Consider the following 15,272-nt stretch of genomic DNA (forward strand, 5'->3'; position numbering starts at 1 on the left):
GAGTGAACCAATTAAGAAGAAAATGTAAATTTATTAGAAAATAGACATAGTTAAAAACAGTTGGTACGGAGGTCCATACACTGTGCACATAGTACCGTGCACGGTAATGAAAACCAGTAATGGACACGTAGGTCCTAATACAAGAAAACTTGGATATATATCCTGACAGAAATATCCCAAGGGGAAAGGGGCAAGGGAAAAAATTGGGACTTTATATGAAGCATGCCATCTCCAAGAGACTGCATGCTTCATATAGCGTCCCAATTTTTTCCCTTGCCCCTTTCCCCTTAGGATATTTCCAATAGATAGGGATGGAGCTATATGTCCTAAATGGTCTTTACCTCATATAAAGTCCCAAACAGATACTCTGCCTTTTAAAATGATATCCTGATGGAGTCCTCTACATGTTTTGTGGTATCCACCGCTTCTTCAGGAGGGGTCAGTCAAAATCATCTACAAGAGTAAATAAAGTTTCATAGTTGAACAGTTATACAAATTTCAAACTTGGTAAGTTTGAGTGTAACGGACTCTTGGGTAACAATACATAGTAAATTGATCTTGGAGAATCTATAGAATTATAAGTAGCTTACCAAAGATGGCCCTGGAGGCGCCACGCAGTACCAAGAGAGGCACCCGATAAGGGGTAGTCCCCGTCCCCGTCCCCCCGGGGCGGACAGAGGAGAGGCTATGGGCACAAAAGAGCATCGTTGAAAAATGGTAAGGTGACAATGGGTCAGTGCTAGAAACTATGGACACAACAAACGGTGGGGAAGTAGGAAAGAAAAGGAAAGGGGGTGGAATGAAGAGGAAAAGAACCAAGGAATAAGAAAAGGAAGAAGGGAAGGAAAAAAACAAGAATAGGAATAATTGAAAAGTGAGGAGGGTGGAGGGGTATATATATTCTTCCCTCCCTCTTGCACCCACTCTTCGCTTTAAAAAAAGTTCTGGAGCTTCTTGTTGTGAGTAGGGCAGCCCATTCAAATGAATAGACGTTCCCTATGTATGACGAGCAAAAATGCCCAAAAAAACAAATGCAGGAATGAGTTCCCACTTCGCAGAAATGTGAACAGCACAGGGGTGTAGTGGTTAGCCATTTCAGCACGACCACGGCACCATCTGCCTGGAGTTTGCATGTTCTCCCTGTGCCTCTGTGGGTTTCCTCCGGGTACTCCGGTTTCCTCCCACACTCCAAAGACCTGCTGGTAGGTTAATTAGACCCCGTCTAAAAATTGGCCATAATATGTATATGTTGATGTGTTTGTAAGCGCGTTGGGACCTTATGGGGTAAAGGACTGTGCTATACCACTGATGGACATCGGTGGCAAAAGCCCTGAGACGATTCAGTGCACATAGTAGTGCTATACAATTCACTTATTCATTCAACAGTGCCTGATAGCTGAGTGTCTCTATGCACTCCCTCCTATGTATTGTATAAAGCTGGCCATACACTATGCAACCTGATTGTACAATCTCTGTATAATTTCTTTTATCTTTACCAAAAGTATGCAATAAGAGGACCCATCTCTCTATCCGTTTACTATGTATGAAAATCAGACAGGCACTACATAGTTGATGGCAGATCTAAAGGAAATGGTACAATCAGGTTGCATAGTGTATGGCCAGATTTATACAAGTACATAGGAGGGAGTGCATGGAGACACTAAGCTGTCAGGCCCCATTCACATCTCTGTGTAGCGAGAACTCGCATTCCCTCATTAACCACTTTAAGACCGGACCATTTTGCTGGTAAATGACCAGAGGTCTTTTTACAATTTGGCACTGCGCTGTTTAACTGGTAATTGCGCGGTCATGCAATGTTGTACCCAAAAAAAATTTGCGTCATTTTCTTCCCACAAATAGAGCTTTCTTTTGATGGTATTTGATTGCCTCTGCGATTTTTATTTTTTGCGATATAAACGTAAAAAGACCGCAAATTTTGAAAAAAAAATGATATTTTCTACTTTTTGTTATTAGAAAAATCCAATAAACTCAATTTTAGTCATACATTTAGGCCAAAATGTATTCAGCCACATGTCTTTGGTAAAAAAAAAGTCAATAATTGTATATTTATTGGTTTGCGCAAAAGTTGTCACATCTACAAACTAAGGTCCGTTTTCTGGAATTTACGCAGCTTTTAGTTTGACTGCCTATCTCATTTCTTGAGGTGCTAAAATGGCAGGGCAGTACAAAACCCCCCCAAATGACCCCATTTTGGAAAGTAGACCCCCTAAGGAAATTGATAAGTGGCATGTTGAGCCCATTGAATATTTTATTTTTTTGCCTCAAGCGATTGAATAATGACAAAAAAATTCTTTTTTTTTTTTTTTTTTTACACAAAGTTGTCACTAAATGATATATTGCTCACACATGCTATGGGCATATGTGAAATGACACCCCAAAATAAATTCTGCTGCTTCTCCTGAGTACGGGGATACCACATATGTGGGACTTTTTGGGAGCCTAGCCGCGTACGGGGCCCCGAAAACCAAGCACCGCCTTCAGGTTTTCTAAGGGCGTAAATTTTTGATTTCACTTCTCACTACCTATTACAGTTTTGAAGGCCATAAAATGCCAAGATGGCACAAAACCCCCACAAATGACCCCATTTTAGAAAGTAGACACCCCAAGCTATTTGCTGAGAGGCATGTTGAGTCCATGGAATATTTTATATTTTGCCACAAGTTGCGGGAAAATTACAAACTTTTTTTTTCCACAAAGTTGTCACTAAATTATATATTGCTCACACATGCTATGGGCATATGTGAAATGACACCCCAAAATAAATTCTGCTGCTTCTGCTGAGTACGGGGATACCACATATGTGGGACTTTTTGGGAGCCTAGCCGCGTACGGGGCCCCGAAAACCAAGCACCGCCTTCACGCTTTCTAAGGGCGTAAATTTTTGATTTCACTTCTCACTACCTATTACAGTTTTGAAGGCCATAAAATGCCAAGATGGCACAAAACCCCCACAAATGACCCCATTTTAGAAAGTAGATACCCCAAGCTATTTGCTGAGAGGCATGTTGAGTCCATGGAATATTTTATATTTTGCCACAAGTTGCGGGAAAATTACAAACTTTTTTATTTTATTTTATTTTTTCACAAAGTTGTCACTAAATGATATATTGCTCACGCATGCCATGGGCATATGTGAAATGACACCCCAAAATAAATTCTGCTGCTTCTCCTGAGTACGGGGATACCACATATGTGGGACTTTTTGGGAGCCTAGCCGCGTACGGGGCCCCGAAAACCAAGCACCGCCTTCAGGCTTTCTAAGGGCGTTACAGTTTTGAAGGCCATAAAATGCCAAGATGGCACAAACCCCCCCCCAAATGACCCCATTTTGGAAAGTAGACACCCCTAAATTTAGGGGTACACTAGTGAGACTAGGTAATAAATGGCGGGTGCCCTGAAACTATAAAAAAATAACTAACCAACCAGCGTCACCTGTAACAGTTATATGGTGATCACTGGTGAAAGGGTTAAATAGGGGGCAATCAGGGGGCTTTATGCGGTAGTATATGGGGTCCCTGGCGCTATAAAAAGCTGCGACGAACCTAAATACCTACCTGCCTAACTAGCGTCACCTGTGACACTAATACAGCGATCAGAAAAATGATCGCTTATTAGGCTGGGTTCACACTGGAGCGATGCGGGAACGCCACGAATCTGCGGCGGGTTTCCGCATCGCATGCCTCCCGGCTGCAGTTCACACTGCCCTATGCGAACTGCTGGGAGTGTCAGTGAAATGTTAATGACACCCCCAGATCAGTTCGCATACCGCAGTGCGATCTGCAAACTCGGATCGCATGGTGTGAACACCCATGCGATCCGATTCTGCTGCGGACCAAAAAAAGGGTCCCGTGCGAGTTTGCGGCGGGTGCGGCGCGAATTCAGCCATACTATCTGTATGGCTGAGCTCGAATCGCACAGAGATCGGATGTGATTTGCACTGCAGTGCGGTGCGAATCACATCCGTTCTCATAAACCGCTGCAATGTGAACCCAGCCTTAGTGACACTGGCGATGGGGGGTGATCACGGGGTTAAACCTTTATTGGGGGGGTTAGGGGGGTACCCTAGAGCTAAAGGGGGCTAACCCTAACTGCCCTAACAGTTATTACAGTCACAAATGACACCAATGCAAATAAATAAATAAATAAATAAATGCTATTGGTGTCACTGTGACTGGGAGGGCAGGGGTGATTGGGGGGGTGATCGGGGGGTGAAGGGGGGGTGTGAGTGTGCCTGGCATGTTCTACTGTGAAGTGTCGTGTTGGTGCAACTCACCGATCCTCTCTCCTCGGTGCCGGAACGAAAAATACCGACACGGAGGAGAGATTACATCACTTCCTCTCCTGTGTTTACATTACAGGAGAGGAAGTGATGTCACGCCTCACTTCCATTCGTCAGGAGCGATCGAGAGGGGTGGCCATGAATGAATGGCCGCCCCCTCATCCCGGATCGCTTCTGAACGAAAACCGACCGCCGCTGGCACCGGGGGGGGGGCCCTATCGGGCCCCCCACCCGCGGGAAGGCAGGGACGTACATGTACGCCCATATGCCTGCCCGTGCCATTCTGTCGACGTACATCGTCATGCGGCGGTCGGCAAGTGGTTAATATAAAGCTTATTTTCCTGCAACAGAGTTATATTAATATTAAATTGCTACATAGGGGAGCTGGATTTTAGAAAAAAAAAGGTGAACTTTAAAAACCACTTGACGACTGCCCACAGTAAATATACATCATTACTTTGCCGTTAAATACGGTATTATGGCAGCAGCTAGCACAGTATAATTGTTTACTGTGGCCAATTCTACATCGAATTAAAATGGTCCCGTCGGTGGATTTGTGGGGGGATCACTTTAAGAGGCGACGGGAGAGGTGCCCTCCTGCCACTTCCAGGTCATTTCTGGGAAGGGACAAGGACCTGGCGGGTGGTTATCGGGGCTTATCACAATCTGATAAAAAAAAAAAATCATTTTTTCTATTCTAAACTGTAAATGACAAAATGGCTGCCAGTAACAAGGCTTCAGTTCCTGTGCCAACCAATCACATCTCCCCGCTCAGTGATCATGGCTCAGGATGTGGAATTCCCCGCCCTGAGCTCCTCTGTCATCATGTTTGTCTGACGTCTCAGCATTTTACTTTCACTTTCTCCCATTCTATTCCTCAACTAGACAACCTTTTCACACTGCCTCTGCCCAGCAACTGGTGATCATCTCTGTATGAATTTCTCTATTGGATGGTAGATAATTATCACCCAATCAGCAGCGTCCTGTATTCAGAGTCTCCGCCTCCTCCTCCACAGAGTATCAGTAGAAGTGGGTGAGGTGAGAGGACGGTTCTGGTTCCGTACAAAGAAGAGAATGAGGCTCTTTGTGGCTGCCGCACTCCTCTGTGTGTCTGTCATAGGAGTCCATTCCGGTGAGTACAGCGCCGGTATATGATTGGTGTGTGTGAGTTATAATATCTGTCATATTTGCCAACATTGTAAAAAAAAAATTAGGGACACTTTTTTTTTTTAGCTTTTGTCGGTGTTACATTATAATTAGGGAGCGGGGCATGCGTTTGTAGGCGTGGCATAGGGAAAAAATAAAAATGCGGGGTGTGCGAAAAACCGGTGTGGTTTATGGGAAATAGTGGGTGTGGCTCAAAGGGGGTGTGGTTAGAGTTTGAGATGAATGAGGGATGGAGGGACAGCAGCCCCAGATCCTACAACACTACTAGTATCAGGGACCCCAGATCATGCTGGTTGATGCAATGTCATTATGCAGCAAACAAGGCATCTTGGTTCTTGTAGTTCCTCAGCCTAGTTATCTGTAAATGCTGTAATCGTACCAAGTACCCTAGTGCATGCTGGCTCTTGTAGTTCTGGAGACCAGACCATGGTGGGTGGTGCAATGTCACTATATAGCAAACAAGTCAGGCTTGTTCTTGTAGTTTTACAAACCACTTACTGTATCTAATGGTGTCTTTGCTGGATGGGATTCCATTTTAGTACAAGCCAGGCATGCTGGCTCTTGCAGTTACACATACCACTTATCTCCTGGTGTCACTAGTATCGGGGACCCTAGACCATGCTGGGTGCTGCAAAATCATTATATAGCAAACAAGTCATGCTGGTTCTTGTAGTTCTACGAACCACTTACTGTACCTAATGGTGTCTATGCTGGATGAGATGCCATTTTACGCTCGGTTCACACAGGACGCGGCACGACCTGCCGCGACCTCAGCGGCGACTTGCAAACGACTTCTGTATAGAAGTCAATGCAAGTCGCCCGAGGTCGCCCAAAAGTAGTACAGGAACCTTTTTTCTAAGTCGGAGCGACTCGAGTCGCTCCTCTTAGAACGGGGGCGACTTGTCAGGTCGCGGCGCGGCAAGTCGTGCCGCGTCCTGTGTGAACCGAGCCTTAGTATAAAAACAAGCCAGGCATGCTGGCTCTTGTAGTTCCTATTTATGGACATAAATAGCTTTCTTTTGGTAGTGTTTGGTCACCTCTGGGTTTTTTATTTTTTGCGCCATAAATGAAAAAATAATGAAAAATTTGAAAAAAAAACGCATTTTTCTTTGTTTCTGTGCTAAAATTTTGCAAATTATTATTTTTTCTTCATAAATTTTGGACACAATTTATACTGCTACATATCTTTGGTAAAAAATAACCCAAATTAGTGGATATTATTTGGTCTTTGTGAAAGTTAGAGAGTCTACAAGCTGTGGTGCGAATCATACAAAATTTATCACATCTGATGTACTGGTGGTCTATCTCATTTCTTGTGACCCGAATAAGCAAGGAAAGTACAAATACCCCCCAAATGACCCCTTTTTGGAAAGTAGACATTCCAAGGTGTTTAGGCATAAAAGGCATAGTGAGCTTTTTGATGTTGTCATTTTTTCCCACAATTCTTTGCAAAATGAAGATATTTTATTTTAATTTTTCCACAAAATTATAATAGATTATTTCTCTCACGTGGCATGTATATACCACAAATAAATTCTGCTACTCCTCCTGAGTATTACGATACCACATGTGTGGGACTTTTCCACAGCCTGGCCACATAGAGAGGCCCAACATGCAGGGAGTGCCATCACGTGTTCTAGGAGCATAAATTACACATCTAACTTGTTGACTACCTATTACACTTTTGAAGACCCTGGAGCACCAGGACAATGACACGTGACACCGACGTGGCACTGATGACAGATGCCATTAATACGTGGCACTGATGACACGTGACACTGAGAGATGGCACTGATGACAGATGGCAATTATACATGGCACTGATGACACGTGGCACTAATACGTGGCACTGTTGACAGATGAACTAATACGTGGTAACAGATGGCACGTGACACTGACAGATGGCACTGATGACAGATGGCACTAATATGTGGCACTGATGACACGTGACACTGATGACACGTGGCACTGGGGACAGGTGGCACTGGGGGCAGATGGCACTGACAGGTGGCAGTGGGGACAGATAGGCACTGTATTTTTATTTATTTATTTATTTTTTACACTGACCGCAGCAGAGATACAGCGGTTCATCTCTCCCTCCTCATACGCTGTCTGTGTGAGGAGGGAGAGCCGGCGATGAGAGATGATTGGGCATGCCGATCACGCTGTAAACTGCCGCTGTGATTGGCCGTTTACAGCGATCTGTGACTGGCTGTGTCCGGGGGACACGACCAGCACAGAACTTCCCCGGTGCGTGCCAGACGGTGGCGCACATTGGGGAAGTAAACAGGAGGACATCCAGGGACGGCCTCCCAGCAGTTAGCGTCCACGCTGTACCCATCTTTTGGCTATAGCGCGGGTGCGAAGTGGTTAATAAATCACCTTGGAATAACATGGATCTTCCAGGAAATCATCAACTGCCACATTGGCTTTAATAATAACAAGTACAACGACTGCTACTTACAAACTGAGGGAGATAGCAGGAAGTGAGAGAAAATCTACCACTAAGAAGGGAAATTCTCTCCTGTAAGAGTTAATATGGGAAAAAGGTGTCTCCACTGATGCTTTATCACCAATCCTTGTTTCCCTAACAGCCCAAAATTTTCAAAATCCAATTATCATTGGGACAGATAGTGAGGTGAAATCTTCTGTACAGGGGCACAGACAGCTAAACAAACGTTACAGGGGTGATAACCCTTCCCTATGTTATCCAAAAAGCTTAAAAATAGATTTTTTGGCTGGAGCTACACTTAAAAAATTTACCTGTTCCGACTTACAAAGAGATTCAACTTAAAGAGGAAGTAAACCCTGATGGGTTTACTTCCTCTTTGTCTCCCTGCAAATGTAAAGCATAATGGGAAACTATGCATCGCACAGTAGCCCATTATGTGTCACTTACCTGACACAGGAGCCAGCGATGTCACCGCTGTCCCCTGTAGTCCGGAGCGTCCATCTTCTTCCGGGTATCGCTGCTCCGGCCCCCCCAGGGGAGCTGTCACTAACAGCATATCGCCATTAGCAGCGGCGTGCTGCTAACGGCGATTGTGCGCCGCTGTCTACGGTACACGCACCGTAGACAGCTGTCACTGTCTTTTAGTAAATATCTCCTAAACCGTGTAGGTTTAGGAGATATTTCTTGGACCTACAGGTAAGCCTTAACCTAGTCTTTCCTGTAGGTCAAAGTGGTATGTAAGGGTTTACAACCACTTTAAGAACAAACCTACAGTCCCTGTCTTGTTAGTAACCTGGGGACCCCCTGTATCTAGGCAGGTTAATCAGCATGACATGTTTTCCTCGCTCTGTGCCTTGTTGCTTTGCTTTCTACTGTACTGGAGGGGGGGTCTGAGCCATCATTAATCTGAAGGGGAGCGATCACATGTTGCTCTACAGGGGTGGAGGGTTTGACGGCGGCTGATCTCTTCCTGTTGTGTTCAGTGGAGAGGGGAGGGGTCTCCAATCCCTGCAGCCACTGAAGAGAGAAGCCGATTGGCTGCCCTCTCCTCTCCACTGAACACAAGGGTAAACAATAATTGTGGCAACAGTGATGGCCTTCTTTGTGTGGCCCACTGCAGTTTTTAGCCTAAAACATTCCCGATTTTCCCAGGACAAAACCAAAATCCCGGGAAAATAATTGGCACAAGCTTAATTCGGGACGAGGGTCCAAAAATCCGGATTGTCCCGGGAAAATCGGAACTGTTGGCAAGTATTCGATCTATCTAGCTATCTGTACTTCACACACTACTATACAGACACTTTTCAAATAATAGGTGACAAATGCAGAGCTTCCGGTGATCCTTCATATGGGACTAAAGCCGGCCATAGACGGGCCTGTTCTTTTATTCAGCCAGCGGTCAGAATAAGAGACAACCGACAGATTCCTCCATCCACACAGGACATCGTATTCTGACAGCGAGACTCCCCCCTGACAACAGGACATCGATCAACAAACGTTTTTCAATTTGTTTGTTTGACAGAAGTTAATCAAACGATCGCATTCTGTAGAACTGGGACGGTCACACACTGATCGAAATTTGAGTGATCGCTGATAAACCAGATGAATTTAGATTGGTCTCTGGCCAGCTTTATCTCCTCGGTCCTCCTTTCCTCCTCAATGTGTCCTCTATGTCCTCTGATGTACACCTCTAATAAAATCTACGATTTACCAATAAAATATGTAATAGTGCACTAAACATTCCATTCAACCTTTAAATGTCCACATTATTTAAAAATAGTATAAAAATGGAAAGTAGTGATGAAAAGTAGGACTTGTTGGTTTAACCCAGTGCTCTCCACATGCAGACATTTGCTAGCTTTTATCCGGCCCTGGGGGCACTATTCCTGCTGATGATATGAGGCCTCTCACTGACCCCAACAATGAGGTAATATTCCTTCCACAGACCCCAGCAATGGGGTACTATGCCTTCCATTGACACCAACAATGAGGTACTGTGCCTTCCGCTGACACCAACAATGGGGCACTATTTCTTCCACTGACACCAACAATGGGGCACGATTTCTTCCACTGACACCAACAATGGGGCTTGATTTCTTCCACTGATACCAACAATGAGATAATATTCCTCCCCCCAATACCAATGATGGGGCACTACTCCTCCACCTACACTGAGGTCATGTTTATTCCCACTGATGCTGGGTCAAGGGACATTTTCATCTATGAGGTACTCATATTGGCTTGTTCTGGTATTAAACTCAGTTTTCCACTCGTCGTCCTCCTTAATCCTCACAAGATTGTATGCCCCTCTCAAATCAAGCTTTGTGAAAACCGTTGCTCCCTTGAGGTGGTCAAATAACTCTGTAATCAATGGAATCGGATAGGCATTCTTAATCTTGAGACATCTTTAATCAAAGGTCTCAGTTTACCACTCTTCTTCTTCACAAAGAAGAAACCAGCACCAGCAGGAGACGAGGATTTGAGGATGAAACCTTGAGAGCACGTCTGCAACATACTCCTCCATGGCCTTATCCTCCAAGACCGACAAAGGATATACCCGGGCCACGAGAGGGGTACCAGGTTGAAGGTCAATTGCGCGATCATTCGGCCAGTGTGGAGGCAAACTACCAGCTTGAACTTTGTCAAAGACATCGCTAAAATCGCAGTTCTCCTCCGGCAGGGAGGAGAGTGAAGAGGTGCACAGGACCTTGGCTACCTTATGGAAGCATGTCTCACTGCATTGTGGTGACCATGAGAGAGCCTTTAGCACTGAGCCAATCAAAAGAGGGATTGTGCCTCTGTAACCAAGGATAACCAATACCGAGCAGAAACTTAGGTGAGGAAATAACTTGGAATTGGATTATCTCATGGTGGAGAGCCCCTACAGCTATGGACAATGGAATTATTTCATGAGTCACATGGGCAGGCTGTAAACATCTTCCATCAAGAACCTCAATGGCAAGTGGAGTGTCACGCAGGCACAGCGGAATTGAGTGCTTCGATACAAAGGCAGCATCAATGAACAGACCTGCAGCCCCAGAGTCGATTAGAGCCTGTATCTTGGATGACTCCCAAGAAAGGGTGATCAAAACCAGGGGCTTATCCTTCTGGATAACTGGGGATGATACAACGGCACCTAAGGTCTGTCCATGACAGGACCTCAAGGTTCGGGTGTTCCCTGGATGGGTAGGACAAGACTTCAAAAAGTGACCTGCCTGGCCACAATAAAGGCACAATCTCTCCCTCCTCCTAAAGGCTCTCTCATCCACAGAGACGCGTGAAATCCAAGTGTATGGGTTCACCTTCACTGCCCCACTCGGTACCAGGAGGCATGGGAGGTGAGGGAGGCACAGATGGGACCACAAAGCTCGTACAGGGGGCTTCCGCAAGCGCTCCTTAAATGAGTCTTTCTGAGTCTGAAGTCCATGAGGATGGCAAATATGATCAACTTCTCCAGCTCAGTGTGTTTATCTCGGGCTGCTATCTCATCCTTGATGGTATCCGTGAGAGATCATGAGAACAAGCAGCCACGAGGGCCTCATTGTTTCACAGAACCTCTGCTGCCAGAGTACAGAATTCAAAGGCATAGTCGGCAACAGTTCTCATACTCTGTTCAATGGACACGAGGCACTCTGCAGCAGAAGCGAAGCATGCAGGAATGTCAAATACCCTTTTAAATAAAGCCACTAACTCAAGACAACAGGTTTTTGTGTCTCCTATAGAGGGTTTGCCCAGGCCAAGGCTACCTCAGAAAGCAAAGCTATCACAAACCTACTTTGCTTCTGTCCATGGGAAATGCCTGGGGCAGAATCTCAAAGTATATCTCAACCTGGTTGAGAAACCCTCTGCATTGGACTGGATCGCCCTAAAATCGCTGGGGAAGTGGAGCGGAACCAGACATACCTCCTAATAGAGGTAATACTCGAGGAGGGTGCCTGCACAGAGACTGGAGCAGCAGCAGGGTCAGCCTGCAACATGGGTTGTATCGGGGTAGCCACAATGGGAGATTCCAGGTGAGCCGTGCGACTCAAGAGCGTTTGTAACACCATGGAGAACTGATCCATGCGATGATCCAGTTCATCTAATCTGGAAAAAAATATTACCAACAAGTGGATTGACTGCATCAGAATTCGTAGCCTTCGCCTACTGTCAAAGCATGACATCAGACCAAGACAGAATAACAGTTAATTTGCACTTGTTTAATAATAAAAGTACAAACATAGTCAAAACATAGCCAAAGTTCAGTAACCGTAATGTAACAAAAATTTGGAAGCCTAGTGCACAAAGGCACAGCTAGTACCCCTAGGGATATTAAACCCAAATATATATATATATATATATATATATATATATATATATATATATATATATATATATATATATATATATATATACACTTTATTATTATTTTACAACATACATGGTAAATAATACATATTGTATATAAGCAAGAAGTACTTGAGAATGCTGAATTAAAGCAGGCTTTAGACAGTATGTACAGTAGAAAGTATTACTGACATGTTTCGGACTTTCTGTCCTTTTTCTGAGGCAAAATAAAGGTCTCATAAATACATAATCTAGAATGTAAATACACAGAAAAAAAAGTATGAGAAAAATACAAGGTGCAAGACAATAAAAACATTTTAACCATGGTAATAAAAATAATATATAATATAGCTACTTACAGGTCTAGCACAGCGTCAGTATTCAGCAGTAGGGGATTGGGGTGCTCAGGATAAATTTAAAACATGGCAAAAAAGGCAATTTAATGCCGGTATTGATGTGGTGTACAGGCCTATTGATGGCCAGGCAAGTATATATTCAGAAAATCCGGGTCAACTGTGGCTGCAGGAGCTCAACTGTCTGGTAGTAAAAACCAGAACATCACAACCAATGGCATCAGTATGCAAAAGTGGAGAGTCTGACAAAAGAGACAAAATATAGTGTAATAATATACGGCAATGAAAAAAGGCCTAAGTACTATAGTATGCAATGACAGTGTTACTACACAAAGAGAGTACTGACCTGAGCGCACAGAATAACTGAGTACTGCTTGGCGGCGTGAAACACATGGCGTGCTGTTCGCCATGGTTGCAGGCCTAATATAGCCAAAAGGGAGATGGGTAATCAGAATCAGCTGCGGACAGGCGCCATCAGGCAGCCTGCCGTAACTGTGGCCATTAGGGATGGACTTGTGTGCCAATGGCAGCATCAAGTCCATCCGAAGAGCTCCCTGACAGGACGGCACGGACAGGCACCGTCCTGGCAGCCTGCCTCAGCTGTTGACATTAGGAACGGACTTGATGCTGCCATTGGTGCGCAAGTCCATCCCTAATGGCCACAGCTACGACTGGCTGACTGATGGCGCCTGTCCGCAGCTGATTCTGATTACCCATCTGTGTTTCACGCCGCCAAGCAGTACTCAGTTATTCTGCGCGCTCAGGTCAGTACTCTCTTTGTGTAGTAACACTGTCATTGCATACTATAGTACTTAGGCCTTTTTTCATTGCCGTATATTATTACACTATATTTTGTCTCTTTTGTCAGACTCTCCACTTTTGCATACTGATGCCATTGGTTGTGATGTTCTGGTTTTTACTACCAGACAGTTGAGCTCCTGCAGCCACAGTTGACCCGGATTTTCTGTATTAATACTTGCCTGGCCATCAATAGGCCTGTACACCACATCAATACCAGCATTAAATTGCCTTTTTTGCCATGTTTTAAATTTATCCTGAGCACCCTAACCCCCTACTGCTGAATACTGACTCTGTGCTAGACCTGTAAGTAGCTATATTATATATTATTTTTATTACCATGGTTTAAATGTGGTTATTATCTTGCAACTATTTTGCTCATACTCATTTTTTTTTCTGTGTATTTACATTCTAGATCAGCCATTCTCAACTAGGGTTCCTCCAGAGGTGGCTAGGGGTTCCTTGAGCTGTGGCTGATTTACCTGCAGTTTGATGGTGCCTACATAGTCCTGAGCCAATTCCACTTGGAGGAGTCAGTGGTATGACACAATGATCTTTATAGCTCTCTGTAAGGGGGCTATTCTTACACTGACCGCCAAAGTAAGGGGCATTGTTCCCACTGACCCCCAATGAATAGTTTTATCAGGGGTTCCCGAGACCTGAAAATAATTTTAAGGGTTCCCCTGGGCTAAAAAGTTTGAGAAAGGCTGTTCTAGATATGTATTTATGAGATGTTTATTTTGCCTCAGAAAAAGCACAAAAAGTCCGAAACATGTCGGCAATACTCTCTACTGTACATACTGTCTAAAGCCTGCTTTAAAGTGGAAGTAAACCCACTTTTTTAACTTTTACCTACAGGAAAGCCTATAGTAAGGCTTACCTGTAGGTAAAAAAAATATCTCCTAAACCTGTACGGTTTAGGAGATATTCCCCTCGGTATGCGCCGCTGACTGCAGCGGCGCATGCGCACAAGGGGGTTCTCTCCGCGAAAATCCGGCAGCGCTCGTCCGGCCGGATTTAAATCTCCCGCGCGCATGCGCGGGAGTGACGATATCGCGGCTCCGGCCACTCACAGCGCCGGAGCCGCGATACCCGGAAGAGACGCCAAGGGAGCATGTCGGCTTCCTCGGCGTGGATCGGGCGAGATGTCGGGGCCTCGTTCTAAGGTAAGTATTTCATAATGAGCTAGTATGCGGTGCATACTAGCTCATTATGCCTTTTGCTTTGCAGGTTTTAAAAAAAAAAAAAAAAATGCGGGTTTACTACCGCTTTAATTCAGCATTCCCAAGTACTTCTAGCTTCTATGCAATATGTATTATTTACCATGTATGTTGTAAATTAATAATAAAGTATATATGTGTGTGTGTATATATGTATATATATATGTATATATATATATATGTATATATGTATATATATATATATATATATATATATATATATATAGTGTGTGTGTGTATATATATATATATATATATATATATATATATATATATATATATATATATATATATATATATATATACACACATAAAAAAAATATATAAACTACTGTCTGGTCTATTGGGTTCAATATCCGTAGGGGTACTAGCTGTGCCTTTGTGCACTAGGCTTCCAAATTTTTGTTGTGTTTTTTTGGGATTCTGATAGACCAGCTCTTGACCCACCACCATTCTGCACACATTGGTTTGTCTTTTAACCGGAACATATAGTCAGCCAAACCAGAAGCCAGGGATCAAAGTAGTGGAACAGCAAGCAGGATCTGGAGCCAGAAGGGATGCTAGCAAAGCCTGTCTTTAACCAGGACTGCAGATGATCGTTTCTTGTGATGTGACCAAGGTGAAGGCCGAGCTCATCTAGACTGGACGGCTTAAAG

General features: G+C 44.3%; 1 protein-coding gene and 1 long non-coding RNA gene across 2 annotated transcripts in view; both read left to right on the top strand.

Moving 5' to 3' along the window:
• The window catches only part of LOC143984169 (uncharacterized), a 193,954-nt gene that overhangs the window by 61,766 nt on the left and 116,916 nt on the right, over positions 1-15,272 (top strand). The gene's annotated exons all lie outside the window — the stretch shown is intronic.
• Positions 5,295-15,272, top strand: part of LOC143984096 (class I histocompatibility antigen, F10 alpha chain-like) — a 126,894-nt gene continuing 116,916 nt past the window's right edge. The window contains exon 1 of the mRNA XM_077484415.1: positions 5,295-5,432. Within this exon, the coding sequence (XP_077340541.1) occupies positions 5,375-5,432 (58 nt within the window). The 5' untranslated portion in view covers positions 5,295-5,374. The remainder of the gene's footprint in view (positions 5,433-15,272) is intronic.

The sequence above is a fragment of the Lithobates pipiens genome, unplaced genomic scaffold, assembly GCF_037356315.1.
Source record: "Lithobates pipiens isolate NorthernLeopardFrog02 unplaced genomic scaffold, aLitPip1_a1.2 Scaffold_1, whole genome shotgun sequence".
In the NCBI taxonomy this organism is placed as follows: domain Eukaryota; kingdom Metazoa; phylum Chordata; class Amphibia; order Anura; family Ranidae; genus Lithobates; species Lithobates pipiens.